Here is a 19866-nt window from a genome sequence, read left to right as displayed (position 1 = left end):
GCGGTCGTTGAGGTACTTGGGGCCCAGGTCGTGGAGAGACTTGTGTGCGTGGGTGAGGAGCCGGAACATGATCCTCTTGTCGATGGGGAGCCAGTGCAGGTTCCTCAGGTGGCTGGAGATGTGGCTGCGTCGGGGGACATCCAGGATGAGTCGGGCGGAGGCGTTCTGGATACGCTGGAGTCTTTTCTGTAGCTTGGCTGTGGTTCCGGCGTAGAGGGCGTTTCCGTAGTCCAGTCGGCTGGTGACGAGTGCCTGGGTGAAAGTCTTCCTGGTCTTGGTCGGGATGCAGCGGAAGATCTTGCGAAGCATACGCAGGGTGTTGAAGCACGATGAGGAGACGGCGTTGACTTGTCTGGTCATCGAGAGGGAGGGGTCCAGGATGAAGCCCAGGTTGCGTGCGTGGTCGGTTGGCTTGGGTGCGGTGCCCTGGGCTGGGGGCCACCAGGAGTCGTCCCAGGCGGAGGGCGAAGATCCCAGGATGAGGACTTCCGTCTTGTCCGAGTTCAGTTTCAGGCGGCTGTCCTTCATCCACTCGGCGACGTCTTTCATCCCTTCGTGTAGGCAGGTTCTGGCGGTGTCGGGATCTCTGGTGAGGGAGAGGATCAGCTGGGTGTCGTCGGCGTAAGAGATGATGTTGAGGTTGTGCTGGCGTGCGATGGCTGCGAGAGGTTACATGTAGATGTTGAAGAGGGTGGGGCTGAGTGAAGATCCTTGCGGGACGCCGCAGATGACTTCGGTGGCCTCGGAGCGAAACGGGTTGAGGCGGACTCTTTGTGTTCTTCCGGTGAGGAACGAGATGATCCACTCCAGTGCCTTCTCTTGGATACCGATGTTGCTGAGGCGCTGGACTAGGGTGCGGTGGCAGACCGTGTCGAATGCAGCGGAGAGGTCCAGGAGGATGAGGGTCACTGTTTCCCCCTTGTCGAGCAGGGTCCGGATGTCGTCGGTGGCTGCGATGAGGGCGGTCTCGGTGCTGTGGTTGGCTCTGAAGCCGGACTGCAAGGGGTCGAGGGATCCGTTCGTCTCGAGGAAGGCAGTCAGCTGTCTGTTGACGATCTTCTCGATGACTTTAGCAGGAAAAGGGAGGAGCGAGATGGGGCGGAAGTTTTTGAGATCGGTGGGGTCCGCTGTAGGTTTCTTCAGGAGGGCGCTGATCTCGGCGTGCTTCCAGCTCTCCGCGAAGTTGGCGGTGTTGAAGGAGGCGTTGATGATGTTCCGGAGTTGGGGTGCGATGGTGGAGTCGGCCTTGTTGAAGACGTGGTGTGGGCAGGGGTCGGTCGGTGATCCGGAGTGGATGGTGTTCATCGTGCGGGCTGTGTCTTCGGTGGTCACCGTGGTCCAGGTGCGAAGGGTGGCGGTGGGGGGCGTTGGTTCGACGGTTGGGTGCGTGGGTGGGGCGCCGAAGCTGTTGTGGATGTTGGCGATCTTGCGGTGGAAGAACGAGGCGAGGGAGTCGCAGAGGTCTTGTGACGGAGTGATGTCGTTGGTGCCGGTGCTGGGGTTGGAGAACTCCTTGACGATAGTGAAGAGCTCTTTGCTGTCGTGGGCGTTGTTGTCCAGTCGTTCCTTCAGGGATTTCTTCTTGGTGGTGCGGATGAGCTGGTGGTGCTTGCGGGTAGCGTGTTTGAGGGTGGTCATGTTGTCGGTGGTCCGGTCGAGGAGCCAGGCTTTCTCGAGGGTGCGGCAGGTCTTCTTGGAGTCCTTGAGGTCGTCGGTGAACCAGGATGCCTTCTTGCTTCTGGGTCTGCTGGGAGGGTTCTTTAGTGGCGCGAGGTCGTCGGCGCAGGCGGTCAGCCACTGTGTGAAGTTGCGGGCTGCTTCGTTGGGGTCCGTTGTGTTGGCGGGTGGGCTCTGGCTGAGGGAGGTGGTGAGCTGGTCTGCGGTGATCTTGCTCCAATTCCTGTGAGGTACCTGTTGCGGGTGGTGGTGGGTCGTGGATCTTTTGAAGCTGAATTGGACGCAGTTGTGGTCGGTCCAGTGGAGTCCAGTGGCGTGGCTGAAGGTGATGTACTTGCTGGAAGAGAAGACGGGATCAAGCGTGTGGCCGGCGTAGTGGGTGGGGGGGTTGACCAGTTGCTTGAGTCCGAAGTTGGTGAGGTTTTCCAGCAGGGCAGTGGTGTTGCGGTCCTTGTTGTTCTCCAGGTGGAAGTTGAGGTCCCCGAGGAGGATGTAGTCAGTGGAGGGGAGGGCGTGCGGGCTGATGAAGTCTGTGATGTCTTCGCTGAATTGTGTGCGTGGTCCCGGGGGTCTGTAGACGAGGGTGCCTCTGAGGGTCATCTTAGGGTCGTGTGAATCTGGAAGTGGAGATGTTCGGCTGCGGCGAAGGAGTCGTTGGCGTCGGTCGTGATGCGGATGGTGTTCCTGTGGACGATGGCGATGCCACCTCCGGTCTGGTTGATGCGGTCCCTCCTGATGATCTTGTACCCGTCCGGGATGGCGATGGCGATGTCGGGTGCAGAGGAGGCGTTCATCCAGGTTTCCGTGAGGAAGGCGACGTCCGGTGATGTAGCATCGAGGAGGTTCCAGAGTTCCACAGCGTGTCTGTGGACGGAGCGGGTGTTGATCAGGATGCACTTGAGGTGGTTGCTGCTGGTGTTTGTCTTGGCGGGTGCGGGGCAGGTTCGGAGGCAGGTGAACTTGCAGGTGCAGCAGGTGAAGGGTCCGTGGGTGCGTCTCAGGGTGGCTCGGCAGCAGGCGTGGGTCCGGCCGGCATTGAGTGCGTTGAGAGTGGCGGCGTCGTAGGTCAGTCGGGTCGTCTTGCCTCGGCGGGGAGGGCCAGGGATCATGGCGCTGGGCGCGGGCCAGGCGTGGACGGGCGCAGAGGGGCTTACCTTTGGCGCACCTTCGGCGCTCCCGCTGCACGCGTCCGCTGCGCGGTCGCTCCAGGGGCGTCATAAGTAAGGAGCCGGCGAGGGAGGAGCAGCTGGGTGGCGGGAGCGGGGCGGCGAATGGAATTACAGGGGGGCGGGGCCGCAGGGAGGCAGCGGCGGGAAATTCCAAGAAGCAGCGGGCAGCGGGAAATTCCCAGGAGCAGCGGGAAATTCCCAGGAGCAGCGGGAAATTCCCAGGAGCAGCGGGCAGCGAGCGAAGGAATCTGCAGGCAGGAGGCGGCAAAGGCAGGCAGGAGCAGCAGCAGTGAGTGGGGCGACCAAGCCCTGTGGAGGGCTGAGCGGTCATGTCAAAAAAGATATGTGGGGATGACCACCCACAAAATTAAACAGCGTATTTGCGAGCACCGCAGCAACATCAGGTGTCCCAAAATAACAACCAAAATGAACGAACATTTCCTTCAACAAAATCATACCCCGAATGATCTACATTGGACGATCATTGAGCAAATCCCCACCGGAAAAAGCATTACGAATGTGCTGTTTGAGAAAGAGCAATGATGGGTGTACAGATTGGGGACACACATCGATGGTTTAAATGACGGAATACCGTGGTCATCAGTACTAAAACACTAATGACTTTTATGTAACTAAGATCTTCCCGTCAGCGTAGTTTAGTCCCCCTACACAACGTTTATCTTTCCATAAACCACCACGTTGAAGCTCTGACCCGACTTATAATTTAAAAAACCTCTCTTTTTTTGTGGGAGAATGTAACTTAATCGCATGATTGATATGCAGACCCTAGCAGTCAATACGCTAGTGCACAGGACCATATGAGATTCCCACATCATCCTGACAACACAAGAGCAATTCCCCATAGGGAACTGTCTGCGCCTTTTTGTTCCTAGTTAATTTTCCACCTGTTCAGTCGTAATTTTACTCCTTTATATTTAAAAACATAGTTATTCTGTTTATTTTTTTTTTGTAAATATATTTTTATTGCAGATTCGTGGGGAATACAAGCTTACATTTCAATATCACGACATTCGGTGGTGACCATCATCAGAGGACGTAGATAACATAACACAGCCGTTCAGCCCACAACCCGGAGGTCGGGCGGCGGTAGCCACACGATGTCTAGAAGAAACGAAAATCAGGAGAAAGAAAGCCTGGAAAATCTCCGTCCTCAGGCAGTTACTTGAACCATTATCTGCTTTTCTCCATCCCCACACTCATCCAGCCCAACAATTGTACTGCTACAAAAAAAAAACAAGCTTCCCACCCTCCACCCCCCGTCAGTGTCGCTGCTGGTGTGGGCTTTATTTCAATATATACATTTATGATCCAAAGAGATCTGGGCATCAGTATATCTAGTTGTGTCTCATGGAACCCTGATGTGGTTACTCATCGTCATTCTCATCCTCTAGCAAATGATCTTTCAGCGCTTGCACCAGCCCTTCCCATGCCCTCGCCATCTCCATGCTCTTCTCATTGGATGTCCTAGTGGCCTGCTGAAACCTGACTGTACTCTCTCCCTGGGCCCATTTCAGTAATTCGCTCGTCCACCTCCTACTGGATGGGCCCTCCCTCGACTTCCAGTGCCAGGTGATTTCCCTCTGTGCTAATATGAGCCCCAAGTCAATAAATTTGCTAGTGATCTTTGTTTTAGCCGTGTGGGGAAACCAAAGCAGTAAACAGGTGGCCATATCAAACTCCAGTTGGCGCTCAGTGACTGCCTGAAGCAGCTCCCCCACCTCGGACCAATAAGTTCCCAACTGCGGGCAGCTCCACAACATATGATCTAACTCTACAGCAGGCGCCATGCATCTAGGGCATGCAGCGCCAAGGACCTGGAAGTGTCTCCTAATCTTCCCCGGGGTAAGGTAGGCTCTATGCACAACAAAAAAGTGTACCAGCTGAAACCGGTCATTTCTGCTCCCCTTCCACGTCCTCCGTAGTATGTGGCCCCACACCGTGTCTGGTATCGGCTCTCCAAGGCTGTCCTCCCATTTCAACTTTAAGACCGTAAGTGGTTCCAAGCCCTCGGCTAACATCCGGGAGTGGAGACAAGTGATCGCCCTATAAGTGCCCGCTGCCATCACCACATATTGGCAGGCTGCAGTCGTACCAGGCTCTACCTGTCCCATCTGCCAGTGTTTACGGATCGCTGTCGTCACAGCCGCATGAAGGAGAAAACCACCATCCGGGACACCAAAGAGGTCCTGCACCACCCGGAAAGGCAACAATTCGCCATCGGCATAAAGGTCGCCCACCATGTGGAGACCCAGCTCCTCCCAATCCAGGAGCGGGGACCAGTCCCCACCATGCGGTAGTGCCGTCAACATACCCAACGGGATTTCAGGAGCGTATGGGTGGGCTACCCCTACTCGCCTCTGGCTCCTATTCCAGCACAAATGTAGGGTACGTTCCTCCAGCGTCAGAGCGCGCAACTTGAGCCTCTGCTGCATCACTATATAAGATAGTACATGTCTTTGCACCCCCTCCCCTCCGGCCTGGGCAGGGCCTCTGAAAACTCTCGCCACGTTCTGAGTGAGGATCTGCAACTGCGCCGCCAAATAGTAGAGCTCAAAATTAGGTACCGCCAGGCCACCCTCTGCTCTTGGCCTCTGGAACGTGGTCAGGGCCACACGGCGTCGGCCATGTCCCCACAGGAAGTCTATTGTCATGGTGCGTTACTCCCTAAAGACCCTCTGTGGGATCCACAGCGGCAGCGTGCGGAAATAATAAAGCAGCCTGGGCAAGGCCACCATCTTCAGCAGCGCCGCCCTGCCTTGTACCGAAAGGGGAAGGGTCGCCCAGAATGCCATACAGCCTCTCAAGGCCCGTATACAACGCCCCACATTCCCGTCCAGCAGGTTATCGACGCCGTGGTAAATGCGGAACCCCAGATAGGTAAAGCACAAAGGTTCCCAGATAATGTTCCGGGCCAGCTGTGGTCGGGGCGTGTCCTCCCACAACGGAAAGAGGCAGGTCTTGCTCCAGTTCACCCGAAGGCCGGATAGCCTCCCAAAAATCGACAACAACTCAGTCGCCCCATCCAGGGCCATAGCCGTGTCCTCTAAGAACACCAGCAAGTCATCCGCATAGAGTGAGATGTACTGTGAAGATCCTCCGCTCAGCACTCCGGCATAGGCCCCTCCTGTTCTAGCCCGGGCCGCCAAAGGTTCCATCGCCAGTGCGAACAACAGCGGGGAAAGAGAACATCCCTGCCTCGTGCCTCTCCCTACTGGATAGTCAGAAGAGATCACCGAGCCCAGCCGCACTCTGGCAGACGCCGAGGAGTAAAGGACTTTCGTCCAGCGTCCAAAGTGTTCACCCAGACCGTATTTCTCCAGCACTTTGTCGAGATAGCTCCACTCCAAGCTATCAAAAGCTTTCTCGATATCTACAGACAACACTGCTGGCATCTGGTCCGGGTCCCATGAACTATCTAATACGCGCACAAGGCGGCGGATGTTGATCGATGCATTTCTGGTCGGGATAAACCCAGCCTGATCGGGATGGACCAGCGTGGTCATGTGGGGCAAGAGTCTAGTAGCCAGAATGCGGCTCAGAATTTTATAGTCCACCGTTAGCATGGGCAATGGCCTATAGGAGGTCACCTCGACGTCCTGCTTACCCGGCTTCAAGAGTGGAATTATCAGAGCCTCTCTCATCGACTGAGGTAGGTATCCCAGTTCGAGCACCTCGGCATACACCACCGGCAGCCTAGGTGCCAGGACATCAACATAGTGAGCGTAAAATTCCACTGGAAGGCCATCCACACCCGGTGTTTTGTTCCGGGCCATCTGCTTGATCGCACCCCTTATTTCAGGAAGCGTTATTGCGCTACCCAGATCCTTAGCACTATCCTCATCCAGTGTCGGGAGTTGGATCTCTGCAAGGTAATTCTCTATCTCGGGGATCCCCACCTCCAGCTGGCTACTATAAAGAGTTGTGTAGTAATTGAGAAAGCGGGCAAGAACCGATGTTTGGGAGTAGACCATCCCACCCGACTCATCACGTATACTCAGGATCGGGCAGCCCCTGGGAATTGGGTTGGCCAATTTCGCCAGCAGCATCCCCACCTTATCACCCTCCACATGAGCTTTCTTCAGGTATAACCGGTAGTCATAACTCCTCAGACGTTCAGTCTCTACAGCCATTCGTTCCCTCGTCTCCAACAATTGTGGGTGCAGAGCCAGATGTTCCGGTCGCCGGCGTTCTAGGTCCCGCAGTGCCCCCTCTGCCTTGTCCACGTCAGCAAGAAGGCTCGTCCGCACAACGGAGTACTTTCCAATGCACAGTCCTCTGACCACCACCTTGAACGCGTCCCATTCTAAAGCCCTGGTGGTGGCGGTCCCATCGTTGTCGGCAAAATAACCCTTGATACCCGCTCGGAGGTCAGAACTAAAAGCCCCGTCTTCTAAAGTTTCCGGCCTCAACCTCCAAGTGGGAATCACAGTTCGAACACGTTGCCATTTGATGTGCACCAACTGGGGGTTGTGATCGGATATGGTCCTGGTCCAGTACTCCGAATGCGACACCAGGGCTGCTATTGTAGTGTTACAGAGGATCGAGTCGATCCGAACATGCAACTCGTGGAGTGCGGAAAAGTAGGAGTAGTCCCTATCAGTAGGGTGTTGTCCTCTCCAAACGTCTATGAGGCCCCATTGAGTCTGCCACGCCCTCCTCTGTGTAGCTAGCCTATGGACCGTGGAGGAATGTAATGGTGGGTGCGACCTATCCAGCAGTGGATCTGCAATCAAGTTAAAGTCGCCCCCCAATAGGACCTGTCCCGCCAGGAAATGTGCCAGAGAACCGGACAATTTATCAAAAAAGCGGGCTTGCTCCGAGTTAGGGGCATAAACACTGCAAAGTACCACATCCCTACCATATAACCTGCCCTCCACCGCCACAAATCGTCCCTCCGGATCTGTGACCTGGTTCGTAGCCTGGAAGGGAACTCCAGCCCGCACCCACACCAAGACCCCCCTGGCAAATGCAGAGTATGCTGTGCCAAACACTTGGCCACGCCATCTTTTCTGCAAGGCATTGCATTCCGGCTTGGTGAGATGGGTCTCCTGAAGCAGGGCTATCTGGACGCCACGTCGCACCAAGTATGCATGTACCTTATGGCGCCTTGTGTGGAAAATAAAAAATTCCTAGAGGTATGGTCACATATAGCCAACAGGTGTAGTAGGGACTGGCTAATCCTTATTATCGAAACAGCTCAGGAAGTGATAATCCTTGAAAGACAACAAATAGAAGAACTAGAGATGGCTTTCAAACAAAATACTATAGTGGAGGTCACCAAAAAGAAATTAGAGGAACTAGCTCAAAACATCGATGGGTACCATGAATATCTAACTAACCGTAAATCGACCAAATTAAGGAAGGATATTGATAATTTCAGTGCTGAGATAGTGTACCCCTTTTTGAATAAAGACTACTACACAGCACGTAAAGAGCAGAGGTGGGAAAACCCCCAAAACACGAGACAAGTTTACTCCAGGGCTGGCAATAATAGAAGGATCACTTTCTCGGAGAGCTCAAGATCAAGTGAAGATGACGAGTATACTGGGGAACAGACTGGCATGTCTGGTGCCAACTATCAAAAAGAACCCCAACATTTTTTAGGGAATCGTCCCTTCAGGGGACAAAAGGGCTACCGGAATTACCCCCGGGAAGAGCCGATGAGGAGCCATCCACCTCAGAATCAGGGAACACCAAACTTCCTGAATACGAGGAATGCGAGGTACCGGAGGTGAATGATTTCCCTATCATCAACCTCTCTGACAGAGTAATAACAGTAGGGGAAGAAGAAGTACTCAGGTACGGGTTTAGTTTTGCCCCCAGCGCACCACCCAATAAATTTGAATTAGAGAAAGACATAAAAAGTTTTTTCAGGAAAGTCAGACTAAACAAATTTTTTGCAGAGAGAGAATATGAACAAGCCCCAAATACGACAGGATTTAAACCTAAGTCCATATTTACACCAACTCTAGCCCAGGTGGACAAAAATGTAGAATTGTTTGAGAGAATTGTTGAAATTGAAATCAAAGCCAAGTTAGAGGCCCATAGGGGCTATACCAATAATCTGACCTCCAACCAGAGAAAGGCACTAAATAATCTACAAAATTGTGATCAGATCACAATCAAGCCCGCCGACAAGGGGGGGGGGGATTGTAATCTTTAACAGCAGTGATTACAATAATAAGATGCAGCAACTACTTAATGTCAAGGACCATTACATACCAGCCTCTTTTAGAATGATAGATAACCTCAAAAAAGAGGTATCACTTTTTTTTAAATCAGGGTAGGGACAATAACCACATATGTGAGGATGAGTATAGATTTCTGTTTAACCAAAACCCCATAATCCCAGCAATTTATGGGTTACCGAAAATTCATAAGAGTACGTCTGACCCACCGATGAGGCCAATAGTTAGCAGTCTGGGGTCTATGCTGGAACCCCTCAGCAAATATGCAGATTTTTTCTTGCGTCCAATGGTACAGGCACAAAAATCATACCTGAGGGACACGGCCCATACAATATCAATCTTTGAGGGACAGAGCTTCGACAAGGTGACCCAGTTTTTGGTCACCTTGGACATCGAGGCTCTGTATACCAACATCCCTCAGGATGACACCATTGGGGTGATATCCTCAACTTTAGATGGGGTAGATCTCAACGGTGGCAACAAGGAATTCATCCTTGGTTGCGTGCAATTAGTATTAAAAAACAACATCTTTCTGTTTAGAGAAGATCTTTTCAAGCAAGTAAAGGGGACCAGCATGGGGGCTACCTGTGCCCCGAGTCTGGCATACCTTTATGTGGCCCAATTCGAACAGCGGCACATATACAACGAACTAGCCCCGTTTTACGAGAATATCACCCACTGGCACCGCTTCATCGACGATATTATCTTCATTTGGAACGGCTCCAGTGAGGACCTACAATCATTTTTGGAATGGTTAAACTTAGGAGACAAAAACTTAAGGTTCACCGCCCAGTATAGTGACAACAGCGTAAACTTCCTAGATATTAAAATACAAGAAGATGACGGTAAACTGAAAGTAGAACTATTCACTAAGCCAACCGACAAAAACAGTCTGCTACAATACCAGAGCAATCACCCCCGTTCGCAAAGAGACAACATCCCCTTTGGGGAGTTTTTAAGGTTGAGAAGAAACTGCACAAACCTAGATGACTTTTACCATCATGCAGAGATAATGGAGAAAAAACTGCGGGAACGCGGTTACCCTAAAAAATTAGTCAAACAATCTATAAAGAGGGTGAGATTTTATAATAGAGACGCCCTCCTAGATATGAACCGCCCAAAAAGAGACAACACACAAGGCAAAATTGTGTTTGTCAGCCAATATTCAGGACTGAGCAATCAGATAAAAAACATTGTGAACCGCAATTGGAAGATCTTAAACAGCGAAGCTACCACACCACTGCCAAAGCCCCTTTTTTCCTTCAGGAGGAATAAAACTCTGAGGAATAAATTAGTGCACACCTACAAGAATACGGTGACCATGCACCAAACCACTGTAACCGGAGAAGGGAAAGCAGTAGGGAACTATAAATGTGGATCGTGCTCGATCTGTCCGAACTGCATAGAGAGCAAGACATTACATTTTAATGGCAAAACGGTAGCATGTAAATACCTGAACAACTGCAGAAGCAAAAGTGTGATTTACCTTCTGGTCTGCCCATGTGGCCTGGGCTACGTGGGTGAGACTGGGAGGGAAATCCGCACCAGAATCTTGGAGCATAGGTCAGCCCTAAAGAATCAGAAAGAAAATGCACCATTGACAGATCATTATAGGATGAAGAGCCACAATTGGAATGAGTTCTCGTGGTTCATCCTAGAGAAAGTGTGCATCAGTAGACGTGGCGGGAACCTGCAAGCCTATCGAAAGACACGTGAACAATGGTTCATGTGTCACCTAGACACAATCAACCAAGGTCTAAACACTAGGGAAGACTGGATGACTATAATAGCGAGTCAATAATGCAAGGGAAGAAATTCTGCAATGGAACCCTGAGTCGGAAATTATGTACTTCAAATAGAGCGTTAAGAGCAATCAGTACATAATGTGAGCTGACCCAGGGACTCACATGGACATATATGGACAGTAGAAATTAAGTAGAATAATGTTTATAACATTGCTGAACTCCAAAACACCATATAACAACCTTTAAAGTGTTTATTTAGAGCAACTACAGGTCTGCAAAAACTAGATCAAAAAGGACAGAAAGATAAACGATAAATATTAGGTGTAAACAATAAGACTACCAACCCCAATACTCTCATAATAAGACTTAGTCAGATTGTGACATCACATATAAAATAGGTGGTATTCCGCTCGCAACGTGATAGTAATTGCGGTATCAGAATCAAACCGAGGCTTGAGACTCAGAAACCACTGAGGCTTGAAACTCGTAACTAGCCACACAAACGCTGCACCAGCTGAAAGTGAGGCTTGGAACCCACCTCCGCTGGGAGCGAGACTGAGGCGTGATATGAGAACACACGCACCAGCTGAAAGTGAGGCTTGGAACCCACTTCCGCTGGGAGCGAGACTGAGGCGTGATATGAGAACACACGCCCAGCGCCGGCGAACCGACTAAGTTAACACAGGTGTGTAAAGTTACAGCGATCCAATTATAATGGGACGCTGCGGGTTTAAAAACAGCGGGATAATGCAGCAACGGATCCTTTTGAATCGGGGGTGAAACTGCGAAACCGTGAGCAGACACCGGCTGAAGACGGGAGTGGAGAGGCAGACGCAATCGCTTGTTGAGGTAAGGACACTGCCCTGATAGGAGACTGCCCCACCTAGAATCCGGTAAAAGCCTCAAAAGATAATAAAACGGTGGCTGACATTATGTCTCTGGCTTTTTTATGAACAGATTATAAACAGCCCCAGGGACCCCATGGTTATCCACCCCGCTTTGGGACCTGGACTAGAACAACGTGGTAAGAAATGTGAATGTATTTAAATTTAGAGCTAAAATTATTTAAAACATAATGATTAAAACATCTAAATCTCATGGTATTCTTTAGGCTATCAGGGATTACACCAGAGAGACCCGAGTAGAGCACGCCCAGAAGGTTTAAGAACAGTGAAAGAAATCGAAACAGGTAACATCCAAAAATGAACCTTTGTAAATACCAGCAAGGCAGGGCCAGTAAGACTCTTAATATAAACAAACTACCACGATGTAATATATTCGACCTATATCTCTCCCTCTTCAGATCATACTGCGCGTAAACTAGTGAAAAGATAAACATAAGAACAAGGAGAAGGGCGGACTCGAAGAGACGTTAATGTCTCTAAAAGGTAAATTACAGTAAGAAGGATAAAATGACAGAGTGAGTCACGTAGGGAATAAAAACCAAATGACCAAACTGCCCATTCATTTTTTTAAGGCGAACCTGGTGCAGACATCATCGGGAAATTGATTGAATAAACAGGATTACACAGAGATGAGATTCTCCATGTAATAAGGTACAGTCCCATGCTTTGAGGGATGTAATTATCAACATAAACTAACCTAAATGGCAATACAATAAAGCAGGAGCGAGTTGCCTTCCTCCGGAATATACAAACAGCATAGCCCTGAATCAAACTAAGAACCAGAGGGGTTATAACATGACACCTACTCGCCCATAGAGAGAGGAGGGGCCCAGGGTAGCAAGGGATTGATTCCCAGTGACAAATATATAATCATGTCAGACCTGTATAAAGAGTTTTAGGTTGATATAGTGCGAAGCAGTGTCTACAAATTCTTACAACGGTATACAACAAAGCAGGAGCAAGATGCCTCCCTTTTTGAGTATACAAACTGCATAGCCCTGAATAAAACCAAGAACTAGAGGGGTTATAACATGATACCCACTCGCCCATAGAGATAGGATGGGTCTAGGGTGACAAGGGTTTGACTCCCAGGGAGAAATACGCAATCATGTCAGACCTGTACAAAGAGCATTAGGCTGATATAATGTGAAGCAGTGTCTAAAAATACTTACAATACTATGTTTACCTACAGGAAAGGATAAGCACAACGGCAACCAACCAGTGCCAAAAGTATCGGAGAGACTGATAAAATTGTCTTGATAAAGATGGCGGCATACCTGTAAAAGTCATCGAAACGCGTCGACGCAACTATTTGCACAATCCAAAACCCAAAAATCTACCTGTAGACCAAACAAGAAATTAAGAAGTCCAGGTTTTGATTTTGTACAAACCCAGGTTCTAGGATGTGCACACGAAAATGACCAAGAGTTAATGTCTGTGTTTGTCTCTCCCCTTTTTGTGTATAACTGTTCCAAATTGATTTGATACCTGTATAACCATAAATTGTATTTTAACCTATTTTGTTCCTCTTTTTAATATGATGATTATGTTCAGAAATGTGTAATAAGTTTTTATTGTAGACACATTTGGTGTCGCTGGTTTTAAATATTTGTACATGTACTAAGTTTCATTGGCTGCTCCCTTTTTTTAAAAATAAAAAAATAATTTTAATCATTACTAAATTTACTATTTCATGTGGATGTACTTATATGTTAATAATTTAGCAACTATAGGTGGGGGCACTAAGAAAATCCCCAGTTCAGTCAGTGCCAAGGGAAAACTTCCTTTTCATACCTTATGGCGCCTTGCCATAGTCTGCAAGCCACGTACGTTCCATGTAAGGCATTTCAAATCAAGTGAAGTCCCCATTATGATCATCTTTCAGCACCTCTAGCGTACCAGTCATCCCGCCCACACTCAAACAGCACTGACCCCCAAACACAACACCCCATATAACTCCCCCAGTCCTCCCCCCAGAACAGGACCCAATAACACATCAGTCCCCATCCAAACTCCCTTAACAAAACACACAATCCTAATCTGTGGTAGTCACCACAGTAAGCCTTAAGGGCGATAAGAGGCGGGTCTGGGCCAACGGGCGGCATGCGCCGCTTTCACTCCAAGTCCGACATCCCGTATAAAAGTGCGTCACCTGAAGTCCAGCACCAATGGATACTCAGGATATCCGCTGCAGCAGGGCCAAGTCCCAGTAAATTCAGCTCCAAAAGGTTAATTCCCTGAGGATCTCGTCCGCCGTCTGAGGAGTGACCACAGGGCCTCCCGCACTGTCCAAATCAGAAAGTTCCGGACCCGACTTCTCCTCCGCTTCCTCAGAATCCGACCCCATTGCTGATCCAGTTTTCTGGGAGCCTGTGATCACCGCTGTCGCTACCAGAGCTCCTTGCTTGTCGGTGGCCATTAGATCAGTTTGTTGTTTCAGCAGCGCCCTATTTCGCCTGCGGATTCTCTGCGAATTTCGCACCCGGACCGGCTTCGGCCATTTCCACTCTTCCCTCCCTCTTCGGTCCGTACCAGCTCTGTACGTTTCCAGCCACGTCCAGGCCTCCTCCGGAGTGAGGAAAAAATGCGTAGATCCGTCCATGATGACCCTCAATTTGGCCGGGAAGAGCAGAGAGTACTGAATCCCTTCTTCTCGTAGTTCCTTCTTCACCGATAGGTAGGAGGCCCTTCGCCTCTGAACGTCCTGAGCATAGTCCGGGAATATTGTAACCATATTATTCTCCACCTGGAAGGGTCCCGCTGAGCGAGCTCTCTGAATCAACAGGTCCCTGTCCTTAAAATGTAACACTCTGGCCACCACCGGTCTAGGAGGTCCACCCTGCAGAGGCGGCTTGGCCGGGACCCGGTGGGCTCTCTCCAAAGTGAAGAAGGGAGAAAGGCCTTCCGGAGCGACCACAGTCTTGAACCAGTTCTCCAGGTACTCCACCATGTCCCCACCTTCGGATTTTTCCGGAAGGCCCACCACTCGGACGTTGTTGCGCCGATTGCGGCTTTCGGCATCCTCGGCTTTCCGTTCCAGGACCTCCAGGCGGGTCAGCACATCCTTTAGCCTATGTTCCGCCGTGACCACAGCTGGCTTCAGGTCTTGGAGGGACAGCTCAGTGTCCTTAACCCTGTCCACCAGTTTGGCATGGTACGCTTTCAGGAGCCCCAGCCCTGTCGCCACCTGTGCTATGTCCTGGTGTAACGACTCCTTCGTCGAGGTTATAGCCTCCAGGATATCATCGAGGCGCTTATTGAGCCGCTGTTCCTGTGTTGAGTCCGTGGGAGACCCATGGGCCTCTTGGTCATCGTCCCGTCCCATCTTACGGTCAGGTTGCTGCTTCTGCTTCAGCACCCCCGCCACCGCGGGCCTCGAAGCCTTCCGTTCTTCAGTCGTGACGTCACCGTGTCCCCTTCGGGGGACCCGGGCCTCTGGGTGCCGGTACCTGCTCAGGGGTCCCTCCACTAAGGAGTGAGAGTGTGTCGTCAAATACCACGCTCGGAGCTACTCCACTGAGCAAAGCGCCCCTCAGTCGGCGAGGCAGGCACTGTGCACCTCCAAGAGCGTCACCTCGCCGGCCGCCATCTCAGGCCTCCAACACGGAGCGAACTGTCCACAGCAGCGCCGCCAGCAGGGGGGTCCCCCACCATCCGCTCGCCGGTGCACACCTCCAGAAAACAAGTGCGCCACGGTCTGGATCCGAATCTCGACCTGGTGCCCCCTCTCAGTCACGGGCCAGCGAGTTAGAGTCTCCCTGTGCCGCCGGGGACCGCCGCCATTTTGTCGTTTCCACTGGGCTCCCGATCAGCTCCGTCGATTGTCATCGCCCAGCGGACCCTTCCTCCGACTAAAAACTGGTCGCAACAGCTGCCCCAGGTGTTCCAACGTCCGGTGCTGTGTTGCAGGCAACGGCCAGGAGAATTTTCAGGAGAATACCCGGGATCGGTTGCGGAGCTACCAGCTCACGCCGCCATCCCCGTCGGCGTCCAAGCCACGCCCCAGTTATTCTGTTTATGTACTCAGAACAGTATCGATCTGCCCTTTCTCTTTTCAATGCACCTTTGAGACTCTAAGCGAGTACATTTTAACATGCAGCAGATTCTGTCACCAAAGTTACAATCGGCTTGTGTTCCAAGCCTCTTTTCCATCCCTGCAGCCCATTGGCTGCACGTGATACCACTGACGCGAGAGCCTGTGTTTCAAGCCTCGCTTCCACCTACAGCCGCCCATTGGTTGCGCGTCACTGTGACGACGCGAGGCACCGCGACCGGGCCGGCCCTCCTCCACCGGCAACTACTTTAGTGCTCATCCACCGGCCAAACGCCATCCACGAGGTCCGGTAGAGAGGCTGATCGTAGGTACCAAGAGGGTGCCAGGCATTGCGGGCGTGAGTTTCGATCTACATTTCAACACTCAGTTAAGTGCTCCCCGATGCCGTGTGCATGCTACCTTTTCTAAATACTGTTTTCTGTTATTTTGCTATCTTCCCTCCTACAGGGTGTGCCATTTTTTGCCTCCACCCCCTCCCGAGACCTATGGGGCATGGATCATTTTATTTACAAGTGAGATTCCTCACCGAACTTTAGTATAACGCTGGGTAATTTATTAGTCACAGTACCTTCACTGGCCTCGCATTTTGGCCCATTGATCTCTATGCACAAGTATAGATCTAGACGCCATTAACAGGCGTGGAGGGCCACCGGCTAAGCCTTTTTCTTCCAGGCATAGTGCATGTCCACCCATCTGTCTGCGTTGCAGACAGATGGATCAGGCACAACAATACTTATTATTACACCAAGGTCACGCAATCATGATTAACCTTTAGCACGTTTACTCTGAGATCGGTCCTTTAGAGAATGCAAAAGACAGACCTCATTAACTCAGTGTTTGTCTTTCTACATGTTCGTATGTCTTTTTCGTTTTTCAGACTATACAGGTTCCCCTGATTTTGAGGTAAATCCCACAACTTGTTGGTTTGTTCTCTTTCACTGCACTTAATAGTTTTTACACGATTTTAACTTTCACGTCCTCTGGTCAGGGTGGGCCTTAGTGCTTCCATACCGCCGAGGTACACTCCCCCTGGTCCTGAAGAATGCCCAGTAAATCACACATAACGGGCAGAAACATGTCGACCCCACTATAAGTGGAAATATCCAATCAATTTACTTGGTAATTTCCCTACACATATATTTTTAATATGTCAGGCTGACCACTGATAAAAGTTTTTTTGTGTGGTATTCAACCTTGAAATTTGTATTCACTTTTTTCACACTATTGTCACAAAAACCAGCTCCGCAGAATCCTGGCGTTGTAGCACACCAGCGAGGCATTCGACTTCTCCTGGTGGGCCCAATGATGAAGCATGTCACCAACCAGGGTGGTGAGTGAGGGCTTCCTGAAAAATGCAATTTGATTTATCTTTCCCAACCTTTCTCACCTGTCTGTGCTTACACACATTAAAGACTGCCACTCTTTTGTTGTTTGAGTACATTTACCCGGGGGACTGAGAGTGTCCTTTTTCCCTCTCTCTCCTGTTGTTGAAATCTTTTAAAATAGAGACATTTTGTGCCATTATACAAAAAATGCATGTAATGTTCTCTATGGGCCCGATTCACAGAACTAACTTAAGACAAAATCCTAAACTTACTACTTTTGGTATTCACAGAAGTTAGGATTTTGTCTTAAGTTTGTCTTAAGACAGACTTAAGACAGACTTAAGTTAGGATTTTGTCTTAAGTCTGTCTTAAGTCTGTCTTAAGACAAACTTAAGACAAAATCCTAACTTCTGTGAATACCAAAAGTAGTAAGTTTAGGATTTTGTCTTAAGTTAGTTCTGTGAATCGGGCCCTATGTTTTTTAATTTTGTATTAATTGTTATTTGATACATAATTGTATTGTATTGCAGTTGCATTTATATAGGGCTTACTACCCCTGACGAGGCATCAAAGTACTTTTTCGGCCAGTAGCACGATACTCTGGATCCCATAAAGGATTAGTGGTGAATTTGTATATTAGTAGATAATAATAAATAAATGCTGCAGAACAGAACATTTTCGACCCTCAGCCTAGCATTCCAATTCATTGCAAAAACACAAGAGTTGCCCATCTGTATTAGTGGTCGGATTACCTATCGATTGCACCAGGTATACTATATACTCTAATGCACTGGGACTGGTACGGCTTTAGATAACACATGTGCGTCTGACCGTCCCCCCTCCCCATGAGTAGTTTAGTTCTTCACTTTTCACGGTCCTGACGAATTGCCTCGATCCTCTGTGACAATTGTTTGGCAAGAAGCATGTTACCCAACACTTATATTTAGAGCCAATGTGGACCATTACATCCATTCTGGCCTACATTTGTTTTTTGAATGACCCAGGGTTCCATGCATGAAACATTTGCCTTATTAACACTTTGAGTCGTTTTTAACCCACCATCTTACTCACTCACTAACACCCTCACATAATACCCCACACTCACTACAGCAGCTCAAAAGAACTCCGGCAAAATGTCCCACTGCGGGTCCCGTTGGGCATTTCACCGCCGGCCCAACGAGGAGCTGCCCTATAATGAAGCATGAGACCCCTTGGGGTGTGTGAGGGCTTTTGCTCCTGAAGGATCAGACCCCCTGACTTGATCCCTCAGGTTCCGCCGACCTTCCCCAATATAGGAACTGCACACTTTTAAATATATGAAACAAAGTAACAGCATAAGCCCTGGCTCAAACTCATTGGCCTCCTGTGGGGTCTAAATCCCTCCACCTTGTGCCAAGGACCTTCTGTGGCACTGCACCCAGTACTTCTGGAGGACAAATTCTTAAAATATTCACCTTTGCAGCTTGATGGTTCCTCTCATCTTTTACCTAGCATCCCTTTTTTTTAGTCTGGAGAGATTTTTGTTGAAGATTCTTGTGTCTAAGCTGCAACAGCTGAGAACAATCTAAATGCATTCTTACAAACAAGAGCAAGTCTGATAACCATTTAATCGCCTCTCTGGAGTTGTTGTGGTTCCTACGTAGCATGCCTGTCTCCATCTTAAAGTACCCTGAGACTTTATGAAAAGACCAGACTAAAAAATAAAATAAAAATGTAAAAAGAAATCATGTAACTCAAAACAGACTAACAGTTCTGAAGCATTTACCAGCTTATGATGTGTAATGAGAAAACGTTTTGTAGTTACCTGCATTTTTGAGTTTTCGATCATGTAAACCTTGTAGTAGTGGGTGTTATTACTTTCTTTGTTGTATTTTGCAACCATTGTATCAGCTATTGGATCAAAGAGAGGTGACTCACTCCCAGTGGGGCAGTCTGGACACATGGAGGATCTTACACTTTTAGGAACTGTGAAGGTGAAAAAAAGTATTATTGTTTTTTCTGACCTGCAGTTCATATGCTACATTGCGTACTTGTATCATTGGCTTTACATTACACACCTTTCTCATGTATGAATAATGCTACAGTGATATAAATATAAATGTATGCAATCACTTGAATTATATTTGAATTCACATGCTAAATTCTTCAGCATCATATTTATTGGTTATTGATATCTCAGGAATGTTTTCCCACTTCCTTCTCAAAATGGCGTTTGTGGGCAATCACATACATAAGGACGATTTCTTGACATGGAAACAACACCGTACCTGGACCGAGGATACAATTATAACTGTACAGTTTGACTCTCCTCCAAGGCAAACTGAGGTAGAAGATAACTTTACACTGTCCAAAAACCTGGAAATAAAGGTAAGACAAGTTAGACACAGAACACAACATTTTTTTGTTGTTTTTGAACAGCTTTATTTTTTAACACTTTTCAGGATGTACTACAATACAAAACAACGTATTAAGACAGAAGTTTGGCACATCATCTGTAGAGAGCCACATATATGGCCCGGATTTTAAAAAGCTTTATTCAATTTTTAAATGCTATGAAATATGTTTTTTAATGTGCAATCAAAATTTGAAGATTTGAAGAAATACTGTAATTAGTGATCTAATGAATTGACAATTTTAATAGAAGCAACTTGCTCACTTAATTAAGGCTGGGTTGCTCCTGTTTTTGCCCTCCAGAAGAGCTAATTGGAAGGGTGTCTGTCTGATGCATGTCTATGCTTAGGTGGTGCATATCTCAAAAACGTTAAAAGTGCTCAGTGTATTC

The 19866-nt window shown here is 49.1% G+C and overlaps 1 protein-coding gene and 1 long non-coding RNA gene across 2 annotated transcripts in view; one reads left to right on the top strand and one right to left on the bottom strand.

Moving 5' to 3' along the window:
* LOC144791773 (T-kininogen 2-like) overlaps positions 1-19866 on the bottom strand; it is a 366415-nt gene that overhangs the window by 312921 nt on the left and 33628 nt on the right. Inside the window, exons 3-4 of the mRNA XM_078666539.1 lie at positions 19352-19439; positions 18889-19049 (exon numbers count right to left, since the gene is read on the bottom strand). Coding sequence (XP_078522665.1) covers positions 18889-19049; positions 19352-19439 — 249 coding nt within the window. The remainder of the gene's footprint in view (positions 1-18888; positions 19050-19351; positions 19440-19866) is intronic.
* On the top strand, positions 11439-13382 carry LOC144791774 (uncharacterized). The gene is made up of 6 exons (XR_013602471.1): positions 11439-11649; positions 11758-11824; positions 11912-11989; positions 12104-12188; positions 12278-12356; positions 12898-13382. It is a non-coding gene; the product is annotated as an uncharacterized LOC144791774 (long non-coding RNA).

This window comes from Lissotriton helveticus, chromosome 11 (assembly GCF_964261635.1).
Source record: "Lissotriton helveticus chromosome 11, aLisHel1.1, whole genome shotgun sequence".
Classification (NCBI taxonomy): domain Eukaryota; kingdom Metazoa; phylum Chordata; class Amphibia; order Caudata; family Salamandridae; genus Lissotriton; species Lissotriton helveticus.
Note: the sequence above shows the minus strand (reverse complement) of the source record. Positions and strands in the feature narration are given on the sequence as shown.